A 27,583-nucleotide genomic window follows, 5' to 3' on the forward strand; every position below is an offset into this window, starting at 1 on the left:
ATGAAGATTAGACCATGTGGCTGCTTTACAGATTTCCTGCGGTGAAGCATAAGCTCGTTCTGCCCACGATGTTGCCATTCCTCTTGTTGAATGGGCCTTTAAAACTTCAGGTGGACTTTTTCCATCTAATTCATAGCATAACAGGATTGCTTCTTTTATCCATCTTGCAATTGTTGACTTAGATGCTTTTTTTCCCTTGTTCTTTCCGGAAAACAGGATAAACAAGTGATCTGACTCCCTGAAGAGTTTCGTTCTGTCCAAGTAGACTAACAAACATCTTTTTAAGTCTAACTTGTGTAAATTTTCTTCCATCTCGTTTGTTGGTTCTGCACAAAACGTAGGAAGATTTATTTCTGCATTAGTACACCAAGATGTAGGCACTTTAGGTACAAAATACGGTAATGTCCTCAAACATACTTTGTCTTGACAGAATTGAATATATGGCTCTGATGCTCCTAGTGCCTGTATCTCGCCAACTCTTCTTGCCGACGTAATTGCTGTTAAGAAAACCGTCTTAAGAGTTAACATCTTAATTTCGACTCCATCTAATGGTTCGAAGGGCATTGTACAAATTTTATTAAGTACAAGATTTAGATCCCAGGAAGGCACGTGCGACTTAGAGCGCGGTCTTATTCTGGAAACGGCTTTCAAAAATCTCATCACTAAAGGATTAGCTGAAAGTCTGTTACTTAAGAACGCTGACAATGCGGATACTTGTACCTTCAATGTACTAGGCTGCAAACCTTTGTCAAAACCATCTTGTAAAAACTGAAGAATGTGAGGTATTGTTGTCTGTGATGAAACTAATTCTTTGTCAGCACACCAGATATTGTACTTTTTCCATATTCTTTCATAGGAGTTTGTTGTAGATTTTTTCCTTGCTGACAACATAGTCTCCACCACCTCTTTTGACAGCCCTTGCTCTAGCAATGTTGTGCGTTCAAAAGCCAAGCCGTTAGTCTGAGCTTCTTTATCTCTGGGAAGTATATTCCCTTCTGTGAAATCAGATCTGTCTTCAAGGGTAGTATCCAATAATTCCCTTGCGATAGATACAACAGCTGCGGAAACCACGCTCTCCTGGGCCACCCTGGTAATATGGCTATTACCTTCGCTCGATCCTCCTTCACTTTCTTTATTACCCTCTGTATCATAGGGACTGGAGGAAATATGTAAGCCAAGTGATGACTCCAATTTATGGAGAATGCATCCAAATGCGTTGGTCTGTCTTGGCGGTAAATCGAGCAAAATTTCTTGCATTTGGTATTCTGTCTGGTTGCCATCAAATCTATTTGAGGATAACCCCATCTCTGAATTATTTGACAGAATACCCCTTGATCCAGTGACCACTCGCCCGGAACAATTGTTTGACGGCTGAGTCTGTCTGCCCATTTGTTGTTCACTCCTCTGATGTGTAATGCCGATATGTGTATCAATTCTAATTGGGCCCATTGCATCATTTTCGCACACAGTCTGATCAATCTCACCGATCTGGTACCACCTTGGTGATTGATGTAAGAGACTACAGCAATGTTGTCCGACTGCACCAGGACATTGTTCTTGTGGATTTCCTTCTTGAACTCTTTCAAGGCTTTCCACACAGCTTTCAGTTCCCTGTAATTCGAAGATTCTTTTTTCTCCTGTGAGGACCACAGGCCTTGAGCTGAAAAGTTCTTCACATGAGCCCCCCATCCTCGAAGAGAGGCATCCGTGGTTACCACCACTGGAGGGGGAAGATGAAAGGACAAGCCTTCGTTGAGGTTGTGAACTTGTGTCCACCATTTCAAAGATTTCTTCAGACCGATTGACACTTTCATCATTCTGTCTAGACCCGAATTCTTCCGATTCCATGCATTCAATATCTTGGACTGAAAGTATCTCATTCGTGCTTTCGCCCACGGAACCGCCTCTATTGCTGATGTCATATGTCCGAGAATACTCATTGCTTGACGAATTGACACCATTCTGGTTTGCCGTAATTCCTGAATTTCCCGTATCATATTGTATATCTTCTCTTGTGGAAGACTTATTTTCAGTCTGACCGAGTCTACGACAAACCCCAGGAACTTGACACAAGTGGAGGGTTGTAGATTTGATTTTTCTCTGTTTATAACCCATCCATGTGCTTTCAGAAAAATCAGTGTTTGTTCTAGATGATCTTTTATTTCCTCTAGATTTGATGCTTTGAGCAGCCAGTCGTCTAGATACGGTACAATAAATATCCCTCTCTTCCGAAGAGCTGCTGCTATAACCACAATTATTTTGGTAAAAACCCTTGGTGCTGAGGTTAAACCAAACGGTAGAGCTCTGAACTGCAGATGTCTTATCTTTCCTCTGATCTTCACTGCTACCCTGAGGAACTCTCTGCTTCTGCGATGAATTGGTACATGCAGATAACCATCCTTCAAATCTATTGTAGCCATCAGATCTCCCTTGTTGAGGATGCTGTGTATCGATTTGATTGATTCCATTCTGAACGATTCTTTTTGAATATATTTGTTTAGATATCTGAGATCTATGACTAGTCTCATCTTTCCTCCTTGTTTTGGAACCAGGAACATTTTTGAATAAATCCCTTGTTTCCAATCTTGTATTGGGACATCTTCCAATACTTTCAACTTTATAAATTCCTCTACGGCTTTTTGAAAATTCTCTTCTTTTTGAAAAGATTGTACGAACCTTCCTACTGGATGATGGCAAAATTTTATTCGATATCCACTTCGTATTGAATTCAGAACCCATTTGTCTGTTGTTGATCTTTCCCACTGATCGTAAAAGAAAGATAGTCTGCCTCCCACTTCTTCGCAACAAAGCCTGGCGTCAGAACCCCAGTTTCTTGTTCTTGCCACTTTTTGCATTGGGATCCTTTCTGTTGTTTCGGTCATACTCATTTCCTCGAAACTGTCTTGGTCTTCTGAAGAAATCCCTATTCCTCGTTGAGTACCTGGCCTGCTTAGCTTTGGGTGAAGCACTTCTGGATCTTCGACGAAAAAATGGTCTTTTAAGACCCCTCGGTCTATCCTGTGGTAAGGTCTTCGCTTTTTCACCTTGCAGACTTTCAATCAATGAATCCAATTTGGTTCCAAATAGCCTCCCTGCTTCAAAAGGAAGAGAACATAAACTATTCTTTGAAGTCACGTCTGCTTTCCAGGCTTTTACCCACAAAGCCCTGCGACCTACAGCTGACAACGCCATGAGTCTTGCTGACAGTTTAACTGTTTCTACTGCAGTATCACAAAGAAAATCAGTCGCCAATTTAATATATTTGAAAGCATCCAAAATATCATCTCTAGATACACCAGAATCAATATCTTCTTCTAGGTTATTAATCCAGCATTTCAGAGTTCTTGACACCGACACTGATGCTATTGCAGGTTTAGCAATTGCTGCTGCTGCCACATGTGATCTTCTGAGCGCTGTATCCGCTCTTCTATCCATTGGCTCTTTCAGCCCTGCTGTGTCTTCTACTGGTATTGTTGTTCTTTTAGACAACCTAGATATGGAAATATCCACTTTAGGAGGTTCTTCCCAGGATAATATATCCTGTTTGTGTAACAAAAACATCTGTTTAAACCTTCTAGATAATTCCGGTCTCTTAGTTGGATCTTTCCATTCTGTTTCCATCAACTCCTTCACAACTGGATTCACAGGAAACGTATCTGCCCTTTGTTTTGAGAAAAAAAGTAATGAATCTTTAGCAGTATCTTGCTCTTTATTTTTATTCTGATCTTCCATAACTTTATTAACGGCTCTAATCAATTTTTGTGTTTTATCGGCTGGAAAAAGAAAAATTCCTTCTTTTTTCTCCTTTTTCGCCAAAACAGCTGAGTCAGAAGAAGAAGATGATAATTCGCCAGACTCAGAATCTCCAGATATTTGATCCAATATAATAAGGTCATCATTATTATCTGATGTAGAAGGCCCAACAGAACGCTTCATTTCTTCAAACGTCTGCGACATCATCCCTTTAAAACCAGTCAATAAACTGTTCAGACTGTTTCACTTGATCTTCTTCCAGTGTATTCTTCATGCAGGTCAAACAAAGCCTCTGTAAGTGTTCATCCGGTAACGGCTGTTCACATGCCGCACAAAGTCTGTGTTTTACCTTTTGCAGACGTTTGGATGGTGATTTAGACATCTACAATCAAATGAATCATCATAAGTAATTGAGTCTGTATAAATATGCAGGAAACAAACATGAGCCACATAATGCAGATATATCCATACCTTTTTAAAATGATCTGAGCTCATCCAGCCTGGTAGCATGCGGAAAGTACTTGGTACATGGACACAGACCATTCTTTCCTGCTTTTAGGGGTCATATATACTCTTTGCTCACCTTGTGTGCGCAGAAAAAACACCCCCCTCGGCGTCCGCGCCATCCTGCTTCCTGGTGCGCGAAACCGGAAGTGACGTCATAGCGCGTCACAACCCGGAAGAGAACGCCGCTCCTTCAGCTGCAGCGCGTACCTCTTCCAATGCGCTCTTGAATATGCGCGTTTTGCCTGCAATCCTTGTCCCTAAGCTGCTGAACAGTCAGCCATTTAAAAGGGACTCACTCTGCCATAGGATGTATATCCCCCTCCGCTCACCCTCAGGTAGCTTTGGCACGGCCTACAAGTCCCTAGGGACCTGGTTCTTCATCCTCTTCTCTACCTATCCCAGGTAGGACAGGAAAAAACATGATGATGAGGGGCTATGTGGGGGTTTTAAAGGCTGTATTAATTGTTATTACCTGTCCTACCAGGAGACACGGGAGATTAACCCTCTATGTGCTGCCTGTAGGACGTAATGGAATGGCTTTCTGAAAAACAGATGTCATACCTGTATAATGTTTTATAAATTCATTAACAAAACAAAAAGTTGTTTATATGTTGAACTAGAATCACTGCTTTGGTTAGACAGTATAGAAAGAATAGCTTTTTTGTTATGCATGCTAGTGATTTATACTGCAGATGTTAATGCCTGCTCCCTTAACCAGACAGTTTAAAAAAATAAATAAATAAAACAAGCAAGTGGAACACTGCGGGGGAAAATTTAATAAGCTCGAGTGAAGGATTCGGATGAAAAAAAACGTCGAATTATAGTATTTTTTTGGGTACTTCGACCATCGAATAGGCTACTACGATCTTCGACTTTGATTCGAACTAAAAAACGTTTGACTATTCAACCATTCGATAGTCGAAGTCTCTTTAAAAAAAACTTCGACTAGATACTTCGGTAGTTTAAACCTACCGAGGTACAATGTTAGCCTATGGGGACATTCCCCATTACTTTTCTAAGCTTTTTTTGATTGAGGAAAAATCGTTCAATCACTTAAAATCGTTCAATTCGAAGGATTTTATCGCTCGATCGAACGATTTTTCCTTCGATCGATCGTAGGATTTGCGGTAAATCCTTTGAATTCGTAGGATTTTACTTTGAGGGTCGAATTCGAGCGTTTATTAACCATCGATATTCGACACTTAGTAAATGTGCCCCTGTGTGTACCCATAATATGCAATGTTTTTTTTTATGCAACTGATGTAAACTTGATTTTATCCAGTAAAAAATCTAAGTTACAAAAAACCCCAAAAAACAAGCAAGTGGGTTTATTGGGAAAAGATCAGCTCATTTGCTGACTTTTCCACTCCCATTACTCTTTTGTTAAGACTGATAAAGGTACGGACAGGATGGGTGGGTGATCAAAACCTGAAAATATCACCTACCCATCACTACATACCCATAATGAATGAAGAACGAGAAATGAAGAGATGGGAGTTATTGAAAGTGAAGACAGTTGAATAATGGAGGCAGTATATTTTAGTATATCTACTGTAATTTCTAAAAATGATATAAGTCACCGAGGAATTATGTGACCATACAAAAGCATGAGGCCCAGGCAGTCTCTATAAATTATAAATAAATATAAATTTAAGTAGGGGGTAGATTATGCATTATAAGGTACAGTTATAGTCTTACTTCCTGGCTTGTGTGTGCTCAACATGCTTATTTAATTTTGCTCCTGTGTTGTTTTTTTACAATTCATGGAACTCCGAGGGGACTTCTAATATCCTCATATTTCGCAAGAGGGAGTTATTTCTTATAATACACACGTTTCAGTGAGTCATGTGACAGAAATGACATCACTAAGCTGCGATTATAACCGGTGACCTCACTAAGCACCGTTTAGAGAATATAATTTCCAAGATATTCATGGCTCTTGTGTATTATATAAATATCATCTGATAACAGATGTCTACAATGTGAACAACATAATATCTTAGTAATTATATCATGTTTATATATATATATTTTTTTGGCATTGACCTATAATGTAACAGTCTTATAAAAATAACGATACAGTGACAATATTAATCACAAAAAATGAAGACTTCACTCCACCCACATGGATCTGAAGCTTTTAGTGTCATGTCTTAACTTCAGCAAGCGAATCCTTGCAACAGCCAATACTTGCTGTCTCCACAGAGCAAAGCCACTAAGTGTCACATTTCCGGAGTCCGACATCAATAAAAGTGACTCTTCCATTTCAGCTGAAAAATCCTCTCTGTCTTCAGTTGTCCTGGACTCTGCTCTGAAAACATCATAATCTGCAGAAAGAGACAAAAGGGTCATTTACAACCTACAAGTGCCGTTGTAGTCACACATAATGGTGGCAGTAATGGCTCAAAAAATTGCCATTTATTAAAGGTAATTGAGTCCAAAGCTGATCCTTTCATTTACGTATAGCAGTGATCCCCAACCAGTAGCTTGTGAGCAACATGTTGCTCTTCAACCCCTTGGAAGTTGCTCTCAGTGTCCTCAAAGCTGGTGCTTATTTTTGAATTCCAGGCTTGGAAGCACATTTTATTTGCATAAAAACTAAGTATAGTGCCAAGTAGAGCCTCCTGTAGGCTGCTAGTCCACATAAGGGGCGACAGAATAACAAATTACAGCCTTATTTGGCTCCCAAGGGACTTTTTGCTGGTGTTGCTCCCCAACTCTTTTTACATTAGAATGTGGCTCACGGGTATAAGGTTGGGGACCCCTGACATATAGTAATGCTTTACACTGATGTCTTTCTTCCACCTCCTGTTACAAATTTTGCACAAGTGCATCCACTGATGCTATTAATACTTATATTAAGGGACAGATTTGCTAAGCTCAAGTGAATTTTCGAAGTTAAAAAAGTTAAAATTTTGAAGTAATTTTTTGGGTACTTTGACCATCGAATAGGTTACTACGACCTAGTTTTTTGGTATCGAAGGAAGATCGTACGATAAAATCGTTCGAATCGTACGATTCGAAGTACGGTACGATCATAGTACGATCGTAGGATGAATAAAATCCTCCGACTTCGAATGTCGGAGGATTCTATTAGATGGTCGAATTTTGAAGTATTTTCCACTTCGAAATTCGACCCTTGATAAATCTGCCCCTTAGAGTAATATTAAGAGTGGCTTGGATGGTGATGATGAGGATGAACAAGCATAATATCCAAAGCTATTATAATCTTTAGATCTACAGCTAGTTATTATAGGTATTGGTATATTGTGTATATATATGTAAGAGTATAGAAAGGTCTGTATATAGATAGTCTATAGATAGATAAATAGTCCAAAAGGTGCACACCATACGCAGCAGCATAAAAATCCAATTTTGTCTCATTATTTAAATGAGACCAATTTTTTTGAGTTTCTTTTCCCGAAAAGCCCGCATTTTTTGCATTCTTGCCAAAAAAGTCGTTTTTGGCCTAATTGCAGCACTATACTATATACTATAATGCTGCAGTTTTTCTCTGGCATGGTAAGTATTCTGCACAAAAACACAACTGAGTGTTCCAGCCAGTAGAGTATTTGATGATGTTATAGCCCCTAACCCCATATCTGAGGCTTCTGTTTGTACCAAAAAACTCTGACCCTCACCTCACCTGCGCTCCCTCATGGCAGCAGCCCCTGCAGGGGCACAATGGTATCCCTGGTTGGTCCTACACCCACCAGTCCAACCCTGGGCTAGTCTTGGATTACTTTTAGCTTTTTTAACTGAGGTTTAATGACCCCTTTTCAATTTTGTTCAAAAGGATAGGGTTAAAGTTAATATTAGAGAGTTTGAAGCATAAAATAATAAAAAGGTGTTTTTACCTCCACTTTCTAAGTCTCCTTCCCCTTCTAGTTTCAGAAATACATCATCCAGCGTTGTCATGGAGACTCCATAGTTGACTATGCTGTTTCCTACTTGGCTATCCAAATGTAAAAACAAATCTGGAAACAGTCAACAGAGAGGAAAATTAAGATTTAAAATAAAAAATATATAAAAATATTTAACATAAGCTCCATCTCAAACAACTTTTCTAAGTATAAGCGATTAAGATTTCTGCTTAGTTTATATAGTGAATACCATTTATCACTTGATAAAGGGTATTGAACCCGAAACATATTGTGTTTATCACTGCCTGGAATAAAAAGTTGTTTGCAGTAATACTGCTGGAGTTCCTCTTCCCTCTCCTATACTTGGATCTTTTGCAGCAGTTGCAGCACAGAGCAACTATTAAGGAATTGGACGCATATCATTTGGAAAAGCTGTGCTAACCACCATTCCCCTCTTCTATTTTGGAGTCAATGGGAGATAGCTGTCCCGTAATTCAGAGCTTTCTGGATAACGGATTTCCGGATAATGCATCCCATACAGGTGCTGATTTCTTCCAAGGGCATACTGTACTGGAGCACTAATCGTCTAGAGATTAGTGCTCCAGAATGGAGCCAACTATTTAATTTATGCCGCAAATTTGGCCGTGATCCCATACCTGTCTTTCAAACCAAACACAACAAATTTCTGAGAGGGCTATAACAAAATATAAATAGATTTTTTTCAGAAATGGTACTGAATGTTCGATATTTAGATGGTTTCTCGTTTCCTTGAGATGAAGTTTATATTACATATTTATTTTCGCTTCATATACATTAAAGGCAATGGTACCTTGAATATCAATTCTCAGTAGTGATCAAATTGCCAAGAATTACTAGAAGTGTGTTCTCATTTTGAGGAAGCTCAGGTAACCCACAGCAGGCAGCTGTTTTTCAGAACATATACACCTTGTTACACAAATATCAACTATATTTATCGTTTCACATTCATTAGAATATCCATCGGTAAAGCAAAAGTGCAGCATGCTTGTAACAGTTAAGAGAAAGTGTACAGGTATGAGACTGATTATTCTTAATGCTCGGGACCTTGGGTTTTCCGGATAATGGGTATTTCCGTAATTTGGATCACTATACCTAAAGTCTACTTAAAATGTATTTAAACATTAAATAAACCCAATAGGATTGCTTTGCCTCTAATAAGGATTACTTATATCTTAGTTGAGAGCAAGTTTAATTTTTACACAGAAAAATTCAATCATTCATAAAAATTATTTAATTAAAATGGAGTCTGTTGGAGATGGCCTTCCAGTAAATTCAGATCTTTCTGGATAATGGGTTTCCGTATAATGCATCCCATACCTGTACAACATGTCATTATACAATGTACCTGGGAAAGCATCCATATTTTCAAAGGGCAAGGTGTAGGTAAACTCCTCTTCATTTTGTGCTGTGAGCTTAGCATTAGGTATGTGCTGCTTAATCATCGATGTCATAAGTTCCGCATCACATGAAGGAGACACTTGCATCCTGGTAATATAATTCCAGCAAAATAAGGTGTGATATTGCAAAATGTTTTATTTTCCCTATTTTCCTTATCTACTTCAACTTAAGACAGAACAAACATTTGTTAACCCAGATGCAGTGTACAAGCAATAACAGGTATGGAACCTATTATCCAGAATTCTCAGAACCTGAGGTTTTCCAGATAAGAGGCCTTTTTTTTATTTGGATCTCCATACCTTAAGTCTTAAGAATCATTTAAACATTAAATAAACCCAATAGGTTAGTTTTGCTTCCAATAAGGATTCATTATATCTTAGTTTGGATCAAGTACAAGCTACTGTCTTATTATTACAGAGAAAAAGGAAATCATTTCCTAAAACCTGAATTATTCCATTAAAATGGAGTCTATGGGAGGCAACTTTCCGGTAATTCTTAACTTTCTGGATAACGGATCCTATACCTGTATTAACTTCCCTACTCCTAAAATAAAATATAATTACTTTTGGGATCATTATCCCAAAGTTTATGTTATCACGTGTCATTTATATCACTAGGAATCCAGCTTAGAATATTGGGGGATATCGCAAGAAATCATTTGGGATATCTTGTGCATCTGAGCAACATTTTATATTAGGGATGAACCAATCTCTGCATTTTTCCCAAGATTCAGAACCGAATCCTTCACACCTACAACGTAGCAAAGTAAGTTGCTTTCAAGCATTGAATATGTGAAGACAACAAATTTGCGTTCAAATCTGATTATGGATATTAGGTACAGTTAACAGTTTGATTCTTATCCAAATATTTTGTGGAGGATTTTGTATTCACCTAAATGGAAAGAAAAGTTGTGTGCATCCCTGCTTTATTTGTTTTCTACACTAAACATTTAAAATGTATTTGAACGTATGGGACCTGTAATCCAGAATGTTCGGGACCTGGGGTTTTCCGGATAATTGATCTTTCCATAATTTGGATCTTCATACCTTAAGTCTACTAGAAAATCATTTAAACATTAAATAAACTAAATATGCTGTTTTTGCTTCCAATAAGGATTAATTATATCTTAGTTGGGATCAATAAGATACTGTTTTATTATTACAGAGAAAAAGGAAATCATTTCCTAAAATCTGAATTATTTGATTAAAATGGAGTCTATGGGAGGCAACCTTCCGGTAATTGTTCTGGTTTCTAGATAATGGATCCCATACCTGTACTATGAATGGGTGTAACTAGTTTAAAAAATATAGAAGATTACAATGCTCTGACCTTAAATGATACCCGATGCCCCATTTTCGCTTGAGGAACAAGGAGGATCCTACACATTTTAACCTTCCTTTGGAGATCACAGCCTTTCGGTCTAATAATTGAAACAAAACACAGTTGGACCCTTCGAAAATATATTTTCATCAAGCCACAGCGAATAGGAAAGGTGAAAATTTAAAACTGTAGTTTCCTAGGATTGGTTCCTTGAAGGCGAAATGAGCTTCACAAGTCTAGTAAAGTGTATTGCTTTCCCTAGAGTAGTCTTACCAGCAAGAATGTCTGCCTCATCCATGAACTGAGTGCTAAAGAGTGTGACTCGGTCTGCCTTGTTCTCTTTCAAAATGGTCCAGATGTGGTGCCTTGAACATGGGTCCAAACCAGCAGTTGGTTCATCAAGTAGGAGGATCTGGAAGAATAAAGGCATGCTGAAGTTCATGACATTTCATTATGTCAGAATAAAGTTTAAACCCTTGTATGTGGATTTCTAAACTAATTGTGCAATCCAAATATCAACACACTACTACAGCATGTGTTAATAACAGTGATTATATATTATGTGATTAGATCTAATGCTTTATTAAAAATTAATATTGCGTCTCGTGGAACATCCTCTTTGAAGAAAGAATTCCTCAACTTTACTATTTACTCTAAAAATCCTTTCCAAGATTAATGAGACTTAAGTTTTACTATATTCTCTGTATCAAAATTGGTTGATGGCTGCTCTCCTTTTACACTGTGCCAGGAGAGCAGCCGGTGTGTTACACATCTCCATTACACCTGCTGCCCTGGGTCTGTCGCATCACCTCCTCAACATTATTGGTTGGGTGGGGTCAGTCAATCAGAGCTAAAGGTCCCCATAGACGCAAAGATTTTTCTTTGCCGAACTACCGATTTTAGCGAAATCCGACCAATCCGTCAAATTATCGCGAAGTTAGTGGGATTCGAACGATCGTACATCTTACGATTTTTCGTCCGACATCAATCAGAAAATTGAACGGCCAGGTTAAAAAATCTTTATCGGCCCCAGTGCAATCTATCTATGTTTGCAGGGCCAAGCAGGCAGCTACCCATCATTTTTGCTGGCAATATCGCCTGAAATGGTCTTTTTAGTTGATGGACACATCGATCATTTCGAGATAATCGTGGTCTAAAAGAAAAGATCTTTTAAAGATATTTGCATCTATGGCCAGTTTACTCTGCCCTATAAAAGCCCAGCCCTCTTCACAGATTGTGCCTGAGCATTGGCATTGCTTCTGAGCACTGTGGCAATCCCCTGGCTCTTAGTTTCCCTGCTCTGTCTTCTGTTTCCACCTTGTCTTGTTGCCAGAGTCCTGCACTAACTCCTGCTTTCCTACTCTAGTCCAGCACCCTGACCTGTTTTGTTCCACTCCAGTCCTCCACCTGCTCTGCACCAGTCTTCCCCCGTACTGTCCTGCTCCAGTCCTTCACCTGCTCTGCTCCAGTCACCTATTCAGTATGTCCTTGGTACTACACCCTCGTCTCCCTGATCCTGTACCTGCATCACCCCTATTAATCTGTGTGCACAGTAGCATTTAGTCATCCATTACATGCAGAGCACAAAAGCTCAGGAAAAAGACAAACAATAATAGACTGTATAGTGTAGTGTTTCCTCAACCTTAGAGATATATAAGCACTTGTGTAGAACATAAAATATGAGAACGAAAGCTGGCCATAGACGCAAAGATCCAATCTTTAGTATGTTTTTCGGACCGTGTGTGGAGAGTCTCGACATTTTTCTTCCCATGGAGATCGGTCGTTTGGTTGATCGGCCAGGTTAAAAGATTTCTGTCGGCTGCCGATATTATCTCTGCATGTATCTTCAGTGGGAAATTGTCACTAGCTTTTGTCGGACATAACTTTCGTACGATTGGTGTTGGGGCAGAACATCGGCTGATCTGTTCTTTTACTACTTGATCTGAAAGGTTGGTGGCAGGTCTGGAGATGGGGAAGTCCGATCGTTCGAGGATTCGAGCGATCGGATCTTTGCGTCTATGGCCAGCTTAAGGGACACCACTGATGTAAACAATCACCTTTGTGGTATGTATGTGTGGCCTATACATCTTCCTGGCAACAGAGAGCATTTATCCATATGTATTTTTTTGAGCAATGTACAATAAAGGGCATGGCTCCATTGGTGTAGTAAAACAGGTTTTCATGGAAGGTAGATAATTAGATTGCCAGTATACAACCCTCCACCCTTTTTGTGACTATTTTGTTAGAAGCCATACATTATGCAGGGGGATTATGTGTGCACTGGTAATATGATTATCTACCTCACTCTATTCGGGTAAGGGCACACCTGGCGATTCGGGTAGATTTAGTCGCCAGGCGACTAATCTCCCTGAACGTCTTCCCCATCTTGCACTGGCTATAATGAAAAGTCACATGTGGCATGGCACACGCGGCGCTACGTATTCCAAAGTGGCCCAAAGTTTCCTCGTGTGCCAAGCCGCAGGCGACTTTTCATTATAGTCAGCACAAGACAGGGGGAAGCTGTTCGGGGAGATTAGTCACCCCAAAGAAGAGGCGATTAGTCGCCAGGAGACTAAATCTCCCCGAATCGCCAGGTGTGCCCTTACCCTAAAGATTGAACATATTGTAGCTTCAGGCTCCCTGTTTAGCTCAAGAAATAATGAAAAACCATAGTTTTTTCACGATTAAAACAATAGACAATAAGTATGTTTATTACTATTGATCCCACTCACGTTGATCAAGGGGGTATAACTTTCCCTAAAAGAGTAAAACTCTTGATTTGAGCGACTTCATGTCCCTTATTACCTGTGGGTCTCCTAAAATAGCAATAGCAAAAGTTAGTTTTCTTTTTTGTCCTCCACTCAATTTATTAGCTTCTATGTTTTCCATATCATTCATCTGCAGGTCCGACAGAACTTTCCGTATCTTTAAAAAAAAAAAAAAAAAAAACGACATCTTTATATATTAGACATAAACTTTGAGAATCCTATGCATCTTAAACAGAAAAAAATCCCTACACCTTATCTAAACCATACAATTATATAAACGGTATGGGATCCGTCATCCGGAAACCCGTTATCCCAAAAGCTCCAAAGTAAGGAAAGGCCATCTCCCATAGACTCCATGTTCTGGACCTGGGGTTTTCTGGATAACGGATCCGTCTGTATTTTGGGTCTTCCTACCTTAAGTCTACTGGAAAATCATGTATACATTAAATAACCCCAATAGACTGTTTTTGCTTCCATTGATGATTGATTATATCTTAGTTTGGATCAAGTACAAGGTACTGTTTTATTAATACAAAGAAAAAGGAAATCACTCTTAAAATTTTGGATTATTTGGATAAAATGGGAGACTGCCTTTCCATAATTTCTGGATAACAGGTTTCCGGATAATGGATCCCATACATGTACTATATAATGTTATAGTTCTTAATTGATATTGTGAAGCAGATCTTAACATCACTGTGGTCAGTGTATCTCATTACTAAAAATATATTTTTTTCAAAACTGCTCTGTATATAAATCCTCTGCATTCACTAAGCACAACACCATTTCATACCTTTCCAATATCTGTAGTCTGGAATAAAGGACCAAGTCGCAGGATAACTGCAAATGTGCCAAATTTTATTTTAATCCACAGTGTGTGGATTAAAATAAAATTTGGCACATTTGCAGTTATCCTGCGACTTGGTCCTTTGTTCCAGACTACAGATATTGGATTGATATTTTAGGTGCTTGGACGGAGCACCATAGGAACAGTAATAGGATCCACTGCAATCCTCCGTGTGTATCAATCACATTATTGAGACCATTTCATACCTTGTCTGCTATTTGATTTAATGGGATCCCTTTAATCATTGCAAACACAGTTAAATTTTCCTTCACCGTTAAAGGGTCAAACTTTATGTCGACCTGTGGGCAAAATCCAACCCTTTTCTTGATCTCTTCCAAGTGACTCATGTTAGAGGGTTTATAATTGTAGACAGTTGCAGCTCCTATAAAACAATAAAATACAAAAATGAGAAATGCCTGGTGGTGCCCATACAAATGGATGAAAACCATGCCCTAGAGCAGCAGTGTAGTAAACGGAAATATTTTTGTGTCTTATCCCTCACAACAGTTTCCAAAGGGTTCCTGACCTCCTCCATCCTAAAAACTGTATTGCTACATTTTTGGCTAACAAAGTAGTTTGCTAGATTTTGGAACAGAGTGATGACCCATATACAAGAAAAAACGACCTTCCCCAAAATAATGTCACCACAAGTCTGTGTTCTTGGAGTTGTCGACGAGGTGACCCCCTTTAGAGCAAAGAGGGACCTCTGGCGTAGCCTACTGTATTATGCTAGGAAAGCGCTCCTTATGAAATGGATGGACCGAAAAGTACCCTCCTTACAGTTTTGGTTGGACCTTATTAATAAAAATCTTCCGCGGATTCAGATGACATATCTAGCTAGAGGGTGCCCCGCCAAATTTGAAAAAACCTGGGAGGAATGGACGGAGGCCAATTCCTAGATAATAGGGCTTCTATAGTGATACACAGGCTCGTGTCAGGAGATAATATTAGGTCCACCTGATATCACAATGTCTCTATGCATTTATTACTCTGTGCTTCTTGTATATGCTATGCATTGTGTACTGAGATGAGGTCTAAAATCTTTGCTATTATTCTGTATTTTGTGGACTGTGTGGAATGTACCTGATGCCCCCCTTTTTTTCTCTTCTGTACCCCCCCCTACCTTGAAAACAAAATAAACACTGTTAAAAAAAACAAAGTAGTTTACAATTTGGTAAACGGTGCACTTACGACAAAACAAAAGCCACACAGATAAACTATGAGCTAAGAACTTGAGGCCCCTCCACTGCCTATGCAAGCTGTGTGTATACAGGTATGGGATCCGTTATCTGGAATCACATTTTCTAGAATGCTCAAAATTACAGAAAGGCCATCTCGCATAGACTCCATTTTATCCAAATAATCCAAATTTTTAAAAATGATTTCCCTTATTCTCTGTAAAGCAAACTAAGATATAATTAATCCTTATTGGAAGCAAAATCAGTCTATTGGATTTATTTAATGTTTACATGATTTTCTACTAGACTTAAGGTATGAAGATCCAAATTATGTAAAGATCCGTTATCTGGAAAACCCCCAGGTCTGGATAATAGATCCCCATATCTGCACTAGATTATGCCACTGTTCAACATATGAATCATTTTTGGTGTCTTCAACTTTTTTTGTATTAGAATTTTAGTGGACTCTCCACCATCATTTCTTATACTGTACAAGGTTAGTTCCTGCAAACTAAATTGCCATTATCTGTATTACAATGGCAGTAGAGCTATATCTGACTTATGCATCAATCACAGTACTGAACTGCAAGAGTAAAGAAAGGGATGGGTACGTGTGGACAGGATGCAGCTGGAACATTTTTTATTGGTTAAATGTGCAGTCACATCAAATCAGTGACATGGAAATCTGACATAAGCCTGATTTTCATGTGACTCCATAGGAATGTAAGCGAGAGAGTAACTCTTACAAGGGATTAATTCTGATCTTTCTTGCAACCATTGCATCGTTCGTTAAGAGCTGAATTGCCAGAATATAAGTAGAAACAATAGAATTCTACCTGTACCTGATAATTCAGCAGTAACCCTGGCTGATATTCAGGCGCCTTCAAAGGTGCTATCAAAATTCTCCATCTTGGGTGACCAAAGAGACGACCAATATCCAAATCTATTGTCGGCATCAGGTATATCCCACCATACACGCACCGAATATTGTTCATGTATGGCCACCTTTAGGTAATGAATGGTGGGTTGTTTTAATGTCCTATTGGAACTGACATTCGGCAACTGTAGTTGCTTGGCAGACTAAAGAGCTAGTAGTGTTTTTGGTATGCTGTCAGAACTGTAATTCGTAAAATTATAAAATTAAGATATACAACTTCCATTCTTCTGCTCTGTCAAACAGCTTTCCAAGGTTTTCATCCGAAAATCTGGACAAACAGAATCAGCCCTAATGATCTGAATAATAAACACCCAAAAGACTTAACAATATTGACTTTTTGCCCCATTACTCAAACCCAATGGCTTTTCCAAAAAAGACTTACCACCAGAAGTCGGACACATTCCACTAAGGATATTTAGTAATGTTGTTTTACCAGCTCCACTATGACCCAGCAGGGCTGTAATCTGCCCCTCATAGATATTTAGATCTAGACCTAGAAACAAAACCATTAGGAATAGATTAGGAATCCAGATTAATATAGTATGAGATGCACATTGCCAATAAACATACATAGTTTATGCACATATGGACACCATGTGTGCATAGTTGTGATGCCCTAAAGCACTAATAAAGGCTTTTTAATAAGAAGAATATTGTGTGGTGCTGTTCCAAACATTCCTACATGGACTCCATTGACCACTAAACAATATTAGTTAAGAACGAGGAGGGACCTGTATAAACAGACTAGTCTACTTATATCACTGGAACATCTACAGTGAACATTTCTAGCCATATTAAATGCTTTGTCTTGTAATTTCTATCCATATAAAATGCTTTGTCTTGTAATGTGGGCTTTGATCTAAATATGGTTGCTGCAACACTGTTGCTACCAGGGCCGCCATCAGGGGGGCACAGGGGTGCTGCTGTAACGGCCCGGGCTGTGCTGCACTTTTTGAAATAGCCGGGCCCTCCTTGACAGCACCGAAGCCATGCCGCCTAAGCCTCTCCTGAAGTCCAGAAACGGCAAAATGACCCGAAGTCACGAAAACACGACGAAATTGAAGTCTTGAAGCGGCGAAAACACCCACACGAAAAGAGGCAAAGTTGAAGTCCTGAAGGTACAAGTTAAATTCTACTGAACACAAATGCGGTTTGCAGGTTGAAGTTTCGGGATCGGGTCGGCTGTTTTCTCAATAGCGAGTTTTACTCTTTTTGAGCACTTCCTGTTTTACTCCTTTTTTCTGATCATGCCTACTTCTAATTATGTCACTTCTGGTTTACAATGACAGCACTTCCTGTTTCTCGATGGTCATCGGGTCACGGACAGGGTTGCGGATAAGGTACTTGCCTCTCGGGTAGCGGGTCCAAGCAAGTAAGTATGCGGGTTGCAGGTCCCAGGTGCAGATTGCTGGTTGGGTTCGGGTTTAACAAATTGCTACCAAAGCAATATATAGATTTCCTACAATATATTTTCTTGTGGAAAAGCCCTTGATGAGGGCTAAAACCTCTGTATTTTTTTACACATAGTTTTGGTTCTGACCGACAGCTGCTTTAAACAGTGGGAGATGTTTGATTTAGTTATGATTGTTTGTGTACTATTACAGGTAACTGGGTTCAGATATTCTAAACAATGGGGCTCATTTATCAACACTGGGCAAATTTGCCCATGAGCAGTTACCTATAGCAACCATTCAGTGATTTGCTTTTTGAAGCCAGCTGCAAGTAGAACAATGAATGCAGCAATTTGATTGGTTGCCATGGGTTACTGCCAATGGGCAAATTTGCCCACTGTTCATAAATGACCCCCAATGTGTTTCTCTTAAAGAGGTGGTTTGCCCTTTAGTTAACTTTTATTATGTTATAGAATGGCCAATTCTAAGCAACTTTTCAATTGGTCTTCATTGTTTAATTATTATACTTTTTTAATTATTTGCCTTCTTCACTGACCCCATCTAAAAAACAAATGCCCTTTAAGGCTCTGTAAGAGGTTCCACCTAAATATTCGGAAGGGGTTTTTTACAGTTAGAGCTGTGAAGATGTGGAATTCTCTCCCTGAAATCAGTGGTACAGGCTGATACATTAGATAGCTTTAAGAAGGGGTTGGATGGCATTTTAGCAAGTGAGGGAATACAGGGTTATGGGAGATAGCTCGTTGTACAAGTTGATCCAGGGACTGGTCCCATTGCCAATTGGAAAGAATTTTCCCCCCTCTGAGGCAAATTGGAGATACTTTAGATGAGGGTTTTGTCTTCCTCTGGATAGGCAGGTAAAAAAGTTAAAAGGTTGAACTTTGTGTGTCTTTTTTCAACCTAACTTACTATGTAAGGCTACAATTGTATTGTTATTACTACTTTTTATTACTCATCTTTCTCTTCTGGCCCTCTCCTATTCATATCCCAGTCTCTTCCTCAACTTAATGAATGGTTTCTATGGCAATTTGGATCCTAGCAACCAGATGACAAACTGGAGAGCTGCTGAATAAAAAGCTAAATAACTCAAAAACCACAAATAATAAAAAAATGTAACCCAATTGCCTCGGAATATCACTGTCCATTATACTAAATATAATAATGGTTGAATATCGAGGGTTAATTAACCCTCGATATTCGACCCATTTAATAGCAGGGAATGCTCTTCTTAAGAGAAGGTAAGTCAGTTTCAAACACCGTATGAACATTATGTAAACCTTACCTCTCAAAGCCTCAGTGTTCTTGTCATCATCAGAGTAGGTTTTCTTAACTCCATGGATTCTAGAGATAGGAAAGTCTTTTAAGCACTGGAAAATGTATTCTTGAAGCTGAGCAAAGGGAATGCAGGGAATGCTCTTCTTAAGAGAAGGTAAGTCAGTTTCAAACACCGGATGAACATTATGTAAACCTTACCTCTCAAAGCCTCAGTGTTCTTGTCATCATCAGAGTAGGTTTTCTTAACTCCATGGATTCTAGAGATAGGAAAGTCTTTTAAGCACTGGAAAATGTATTCTTGAAGCTGAGCAAAGACTTTGGCTAGGAATGCTTCTGTACCAGCTGAATGCCATCACAGTCCTTTAGAAGTTTATTTTATTTAATTATAAATGGATGGGAGTTTGGCCGACTTTGTTTTAATAAAAAACCAAGATAAACTCTGGTTTTAGTAAATAGCCTCCTAGATGTGGAGGATGGGAGGTAACTTCCCAGCTGCAATTCTTAGTGAGGGTCAACCGATTAAGGGCATCGGAAATTAAATTGAGCTCACAAAAGAAAAACAGAACTGCTGTTATTGCAAATGTGGCCTATTGTTTTATATTTACGCTGTGCTAACAGATATGCTCCTTGTTATCTCGTAGTTAACATATCTTGAGTTGTTTGTTTCATGAAAGTCATGTACAATGCATTTCCTAAACATCGGGAAAAAAAAATATTGTATGCATGAAATAATAATTTCAAGAGTATTATTATAATTTGGGAATCTAATGCTTACATTTGTTATTAGCCTTACATTCTTGTTAACCTACATTCTTTTTAATGGCCCAGATGAATTCATTATTTTTAATAGACTACCTACAATTTTAGCCCCATCTTAAAGGAACAGTAACACCTAAAAATTAAAGTGTTTTGAAATATTAACATTTGGGGGCACATTTACTTAGCTCGAGTGAAGGATTAGAATGAAAAATACTTTGAATTTCGAAGTATTTTTTTGGCTACTTCGACCACGACTTCGAATCGAACGTTTTGAACTAAAAATCATTCGACTATTTGACCATTCTATAGTCGAAGTACTGTCTCTTTAAAAAAACTTCGACCACCTACTTCATCGCCTAAAACCTACCGAGCACCAATGTTAGCCTATGGGTGCTCGGTAGGTTCAACTTCAATATTCGAAGTCGAAGGATTTTACTTCGATGGTTGAATATCGAGGGTTAATTAACCCTCGATATTCGACCCATAGTAAATGTGCCCCTAATGTGCACTGATACAACGGGTGTGTTTGCTTCAGACAAATTACTATAGTTTATATAAACATGGAGGCAGCCATTTGAGGTACATGTTACATAAACGATGCTCTCTGTAGAATACCATTGTATTCTATTACAAAGCTTACCTGTTTTTTAAGATTGAATGGCTTCCCCAATTGGCTTCACAGCAACTTGTTTATATAAACTATAGTATAGTATACCAATTGTACCAGTGCATGGATTCAGCACATTATATTTTAATTACTCTAAACCCCTTTTTTGGTGTTACTGTTCCTTTAAAGAAAAACGAAAGGCAAATTACACTTGGGGGTGCCAAAAAGTAGGCCCCCAAGTGATTATATTTATTTACCTGACACCACTGGCCAGTGCTCCTATCAACAGAAAATTGTACCGGCCGGGGGGGTTCTTCCAGCGAACACCACGGATCATCTTGCTGCTTCTTCTTCTCGCGGCTGCGCATAAGAGCGAAAAGCCGAACTTTAACGAAAAAGCTGGCTATTTCATTCTACTGTGCTTCCGTTTGCCCCGGGAAGAAGGAAGAGGATCGCTATGTGGCACTCCCTGGAAGAACTCCAGGCTGGTGCCAGGCCCGGATTTATGGAAAGGCCACCTAGGCCCAGGCCTAAGGCGGCAGGATTTTAGGGGGGCGACATGCTGCCCAACCATACCCACATTGGTTCAAAAACACTGGGGATGCGCTGGAGACACTATGCGGCAATCCCCATTTATGATGAAAATTTGCACAAATGAAGGGGAGGGGACAAGGGTGATGAATGGCAGTGGGCCTAGGGGCACCCATTATGTAAATCTGGCTATGGCCGGTGCAGATTGCTGCTGATAGGAGCATCGGCCCAGGGTCTCAGGTAAGTAAATACAATCATTTGGGGGTGCCTAACTTTTAGCACCCCCCAATGTAAATTGCTTTCTCCTTTAATACCTGACTTTCTGAGTATGCTTTCCAAACCCTTAATACCTGACTTTCTGAGTATGCTTTCCAAACCCTTACCATCTGGTCACTCCTTGTAGGTAGATATAGCAGAGCCCCTGTCACTAGGCATGAGCAATTATTTAGTGTTTTTTTGCGAGTGGTGATCATTTTTGGTAATCTGTGCTATTTTCCAAGCGATTTGACACATATTGACTGATGCCTTTGACCCAAAAAAAAATAAATATGCAGCAGCAAACACCCATTGACTCCAATGCATTTGAATACATTTCTGCATTTCGCAAGGTTGTTACACAAAAAAGCAAAGTAAATTAAAAGCCCATTACAATAGGACTTTCAGAATGGAGGGTTTCTGAATTTACTAGCAAAAGGACTTTGGTTGTTTATAAGTTACAGAGATGATTAACATACCTTATGGCCTCTTTTCCATGCATATCGGTAGGGACTTTTTCAACATAGTCTCCCACGGAGGATTCATCACGATCGTCAGTTCCTACCATTGGTGGAGACGATTTCTCTTTGGACCAATAAGACTTTTTCAGGAAAAACAATGGCTCGTGCTTAACGCCATGCTTATCTAGTGTATAGTGAAAAAAAAGTTTATTCAACTAAATGCTACTGTTTTCCATAAGGTCTATTACAAAATGTACAACTAATGTAAATCTTGCGCATTGATATGCCAACAGTCCATATTTTGAAAGCAGGACACTTTAGTAATGTTATGGGAAAAGCCTATACGGTTCAGTCTAATCATTCCTGCCCATTGTGGAGTTTGCAGTCTAGAGACTTCCATTAATATTAGTAGAGATTTGATCTATATAGACCAGAAATATAATCGGAATTAAAAACAGAATGGCAAAATGCATGGGACATGTTATCCAGAATGCTTGGGACCTGGGGCTTTCAGGATAACAGATCTTTCTGTAATGTGGATCTTCATATTAAGTCTACTAGAAAATCGTGTAAACAACCCAATAGGCTGATTTTGCTTCCAATAAGGTTTAACTATATCTTAGTTTGGATCAAGTACAAGCTACTGTTTTATTATTACAGAAAAAAAAGGAAATAATTTTTCAAAATTTGGATTATTTGGATAACATGGAGTTTATGGGAGACGGCCTAACATTTAGTTTAATGCAAGAGACAAATAATACCTAAGCTGGCTTACCTGCCAGAACCTTTTCTAAATACAATGTCAGGATCATGTAAAATACAGAGTCGAGAGCAAGACTGATAAAGCTGGATAACACGTGAGAAGAAGCCCCCATCAAATCGGACAAATATATGCCTTCCAGATCACTCTCCATATGAACACTCTAAAAAACAGATGTCACATTTGTATGAGATAAAAAACAAATTAGAATAGAAAACAACACCTAGCCTATTATTTATGCTGTGGTATCCTTTGTCCTGTCATCGTATTTTAGCCTGTTAATGATACACACTCAACCTAAACAGGGCCATAGTTTAAAAAAAAAAAAAAGTATAGGTGCTAAACTGTGCAAGTGAAGTTGTCAAATTAAAATGATAAGAATGGGGGATGAATTGCTGGAGAAGAGCTGAAGGAAGAGACCTTGGTGAAACAAGGGGGAACAATATCTAATATGGTTCATAATGATTTTCTTTTTAAACCCTTATCATATGGCCTTAAATGAGTCATCATTAACGTGGCAGTTACTTTTTCTAGACAATTTTTATGTCCCTCTACTAGTTTTGAGTGTTGCAAAACAAGTATCTATCTGTACTGACAGCTACATCTTTGTACAGGTTCGGGATCTGTTATCCAGAATGTTTGGGACCTGGGGTTTCCCAGATAACTTGGATCTTCATACCTTATGTCTACTAGAAAATCATGTAAACATGAAATAAACCCAGAAGGCTGGTTTTGCTTCCAATACGGATTAATTATATCTTAGTTTGGATCAAGTACAAGGGACTGTTTTATTATTACAGAGAAAAGGGAAATCATTTTTAAAAATTTGGATTATCTGGATAAAATGGAGTCTAAAGGCAGAGACCCAAGCTCAGATTCGGAGAGATTAGTCCCGGCACAAATCTCCTCTTCCTCGGAGCGACTAATTTCCCCGAACTGCCTTCCCGCAGGCTAGAATGTAAATCTCGGGCGGGATGGCACTCGGAGCGATTTGTTTTCTGAAGTCGCCCCGAAGTTTCCTTGTGAGGCAACTTCGGGCGACTTGGGAAAACTCGCTCCGAGTGCCATTCCGCCGTCGACTAATCTCGCTGGGCTACTAATCTCCACGAATCTAAGCGCGTGTCTCTGCCCTAAGGAAGACGTCCTTTTTGTAATTTGGAGCTTTCTGGATAATGGATCCCATACCTGTATAAGTATATCCACTCTGCTTGTCAGTTCTAAAAAGGACAGTAAAGTCATCATAATAGTGATTTTTTAAATTATTATTTTATTACTGAATTCAATGATTCATTATTACATGTTTACATCTTTATGTCTTTTCTTTATGGTTGGTGAGATTAGATTAATTAAGTGCAATTTGATGCCTGTCCACTATCTAGCTCTTCAGGCTCACACATGTAGTAGGAGCATGTGTGACCAAAGATGTTCACTATTTCTTTTTTGTATAACTTTGCCCCACGTATAAACCTGAGAATTTGCTCTCTCTGTTTTACAGAGTAGAGCTAAAGCAGCCAAGAATTACCTGAACTAATCCAACGGCAAAGGCAAACTGGGGGAAGATACTCAATAACACTTCAAGAGCTTTAGGAAGATCCTTGGATAGTACGACGAGACCCAGAGCAGACAGTAAGAGTGTGACAATAAAGCCAGCAATGGCTGTTGCTCTGGGATTCCTAAACAGGGCACTCAGCATGAAGGTGAATGACATCTGAAAAAAACGGGAATGATTGCGTTTCAGTTAACACAATTAAATACAAACACACAGTAACAGTATTTAGAAATCCCTTTTCATATTAATTCATTCTGGAATTCAAAGAAAAGCCTAGTTGCTAGAAACCAGTGATCCTTTCAACTAGAAAAAAAGTTTAAATTTCCAAACTGGATAGAGAAATAGAGAAAACCCCTGAAACATACTACGCGGTTGGTAGTATGCCACTTCTTCTGCTGAAGATGCAGTACCTTCGTCACTGGTGGTTAAAGCGTTAAAGGCTGCAGCATTACCAATACTACCTTTTTTCGTGAAATAATGAAATGGTGAACTAGGTGTGCTAGGGCGAATTATATTTTATTAATTTAGTTTAGTACTATTGAATTAAAAGGATATTTATCACCGTATTAGGGTAAAAAGACAGACAGTCTTGGACTGGGGGCAGGCCTGAATTTGTGGTGAGGCCACAAAGGCCCGGGCCTAGGACGGCAGAATATTAGGCGCGGCATGCTGCCCAGCCACTCTGGCAGCGATCCGGTGCCCATGTGTGCTTGCACCGGAGTGGGTAAGTGGGTGGGCGCTAGGACTGTGCGGCTGGATGCAAGGACCGCGCGGCCTTGGGGCACCCGCCCACTAAATCCGGCACTGACTGGGTGGGGGGTACACCGGGGCTGCGACATCAGGGACCCGCACACACCTGCTCTGAAAATATCTCAACTAGCTCCCCATCTTCTTCTATGCTGATTCACTGCACATGTTCTGTGCTGTTGTTACTTAATGGCAGTCTAGGAACCAGTACAATTAGCATCAGAATTTAATAACATGCCCTATAGCATCGGTTTCTATGACAGGCAAACCTCAATTTCTGTTTAATGATTTGCAACAACCCCTAAGCTTAGCTTCACAACAGCTGCTCAGAGCCCACTGAGCATGTGAGTGTCGCAGACACTCCTTACAAAATCCAAGACGAAGAAGAAGAAGAGAACTTTGAAGGCCTGGATCATTACTACTATAGTGATGCAGAACGTTTTAACTGGTTCAATAAGTTTTATATATAACACATGGCGTTTCTTACCATATGCAGTTTTAGGGTTTAGTTCTCCTTTAAGTCTGCTAAAAATCATTTAAACATGAATGAAAGTTTTCCCACAAATACGTATTAACTATATTTTGATTAGGATCAAGTACAAGGTACTAGTTTATTATTACAGAATAAAAAAGGAAATTATATTTAAAAATCTAAATTATTTTATTAAAATGGAAGATATACTTCCCTTACTTCAGAGTTTTTAGATAACGAGTTTCCAGGTAACGGATCCCATGCCTAGGCAAGATGGGCCACCTACTATTTGTATTTAATAGTAGGCCAAAAAGTGCTCTAGTTACTTTTAGGGGCACATTTACTAAGGGTCGAATTTCGAAGTTAAAAGACCATCGATTTTGATACTTCGATAGTCTAAAGTATTTTTTCGATCGAAAACGGAAGTAAAAATCGTTGGATCAATCAATTAAATCGTTCGAATCAAACGATTTTACAAAAAAATACTTAGACAACTCAAAACGTAGCCAAAGTTTATAGAAGGCCCCCCATAGGCTAAACATCAATTCGGCAGGTTTAAGGTGGCGAAGTGTCGAAGTCTACATTTTTTAAAGAGACAGTACTTCAATTTTGGCCTATTCGATGGTCGAAGTACCCAAAAATTACTTCGAAATTCAAAGTTTTTTAATTTGAAAATTTAGTAAATGGGCCCCTTATAGTAACATAGTTATTTCTCTTACTGAAGAGGAAATGCAACTCTCTGCATCTATTGGGAGGAATTTAAGATTTTCTATTCAGCTGCATGTCCCCAGCCAACCCCAGTATTTATATAGACTAGCATTAAATAAGTTATTACTCTTCCGATGTCACACTGTACTTTGCAAAACTACCAGGAATGCAGACTTACCAAAGCTATTCCATAAAGGAAGAAAAGAAGCATGATGATGCCATAGGAACTTGTTACAAATATGAAATGCTTTGTGACCAGAGTCATCAGGTTGGCCATTATTAATACATAGCAGGCATAAAGCAATCCCCAGGATAACCTGAAAAAAATATTATTTGATATTAAAAATACTTTTCTCTTTCCACTGCAAATAATATAAATTTCTCCAAACTAAAAGTTTAAATGACATGAATCAGTAATAAAGAGGACATTTCCTACAAATTACATGGTAGATTTTGCAACTTCATGGTTGCCAGCGAGCACCAGCCCTTTTTTTGGATTTTTTTTTACCGTAAATAATCGAGTACTGTATAAGCCAAGCCGAATTCGAAAAACCTAATTTTACCTACAAAAACTGGGAAAACTTATTGACTTGAGTATTAGCCTAGGTGAGAGCTATGGACAAGGCTTTTGCTTTAGGGCCTCTGTTTCACTATTGGCAACGCCAAGTCACAAAATGTCACCTAGCGCCAAAGCGCAAGCAGCATTGGGCAAACCTATTCCCTGTGCAGGTGAGAGCAAATAAGCTCTGGTTTCCCAGGCTGGGCTCACTCTCCCCAGGTCTGCCTGTTCCATGCACCTACAACATGAAGTGCGGAGGAGGAAGAGGGAGAACACTGTAGCATGTGTTTCAAATCTCCCTCATTCTTCCGCACTATGGAGGAGCCAGCCATGCAGCCGCCCAGAGCATCCAGCTCCACAGCGCACAAACGCAGCAATCCCTCCCTCATGCAGCCACTCACCATAGGAAATCCTCCATCTTTCACCTATCGTTTTGCGAGCACCCCCTCCTGTTGCCACATGGTCCTATTGCCGGGTCCCTTAGACGTGAAACTCCCGTGCGCTCACGAGCATGCTCTCAAGCACCAGAGCACCCAGCACTGACTCGAGTATAAGCCGAGGTAGACTTTTACAGCACATTTTGGGTGCTGAAAATCTCGGCTTATACTCGAGTATATATGGTAATATAATATACACCAAATATAAGCTGTTTCTACCTGTCTGAACTCTTGATTTTGCTTGCTTATCATTCTAGCCAGTAAGCTAGATGACACTACAGTCTGATGGCTGATATGCTGCTTTCTAAGAGAAACTCACATAGTAACATAATAATCCAAGCTGAAAAAAGAGTTCAGACTTTTGGTCTAAAGGAAAATTGCTTAACTGAAATACGATCCAGAGGAAGGCAAAAACAAAAAACAGATGTGAAACTTTTGCATTTT

At 39.3% G+C, this 27,583-nt stretch overlaps 1 protein-coding gene across 1 annotated transcript in view; it reads right to left on the reverse strand.

Moving 5' to 3' along the window:
- The window catches only part of LOC108701783 (ABC-type organic anion transporter ABCA8-like), a 114,029-nt gene that overhangs the window by 75,144 nt on the left and 11,302 nt on the right, over positions 1-27,583 (reverse strand). Inside the window, exons 7-19 of the mRNA XM_041577471.1 lie at positions 26,322-26,460; positions 24,190-24,375; positions 22,683-22,830; positions 21,926-22,091; positions 19,493-19,551; positions 16,993-17,103; positions 14,702-14,877; positions 13,686-13,805; positions 11,154-11,292; positions 10,890-10,980; positions 9,508-9,647; positions 8,118-8,237; positions 6,386-6,587 (exon numbers count right to left, since the gene is read on the reverse strand). Coding sequence (XP_041433405.1) covers positions 6,386-6,587; positions 8,118-8,237; positions 9,508-9,647; positions 10,890-10,980; positions 11,154-11,292; positions 13,686-13,805; positions 14,702-14,877; positions 16,993-17,103; positions 19,493-19,551; positions 21,926-22,091; positions 22,683-22,830; positions 24,190-24,375; positions 26,322-26,460 — 1,797 coding nt within the window. The remainder of the gene's footprint in view (positions 1-6,385; positions 6,588-8,117; positions 8,238-9,507; positions 9,648-10,889; positions 10,981-11,153; positions 11,293-13,685; positions 13,806-14,701; positions 14,878-16,992; positions 17,104-19,492; positions 19,552-21,925; positions 22,092-22,682; positions 22,831-24,189; positions 24,376-26,321; positions 26,461-27,583) is intronic.

Source organism: Xenopus laevis, chromosome 9_10L (assembly GCF_017654675.1).
Source record: "Xenopus laevis strain J_2021 chromosome 9_10L, Xenopus_laevis_v10.1, whole genome shotgun sequence".
In the NCBI taxonomy this organism is placed as follows: domain Eukaryota; kingdom Metazoa; phylum Chordata; class Amphibia; order Anura; family Pipidae; genus Xenopus; species Xenopus laevis.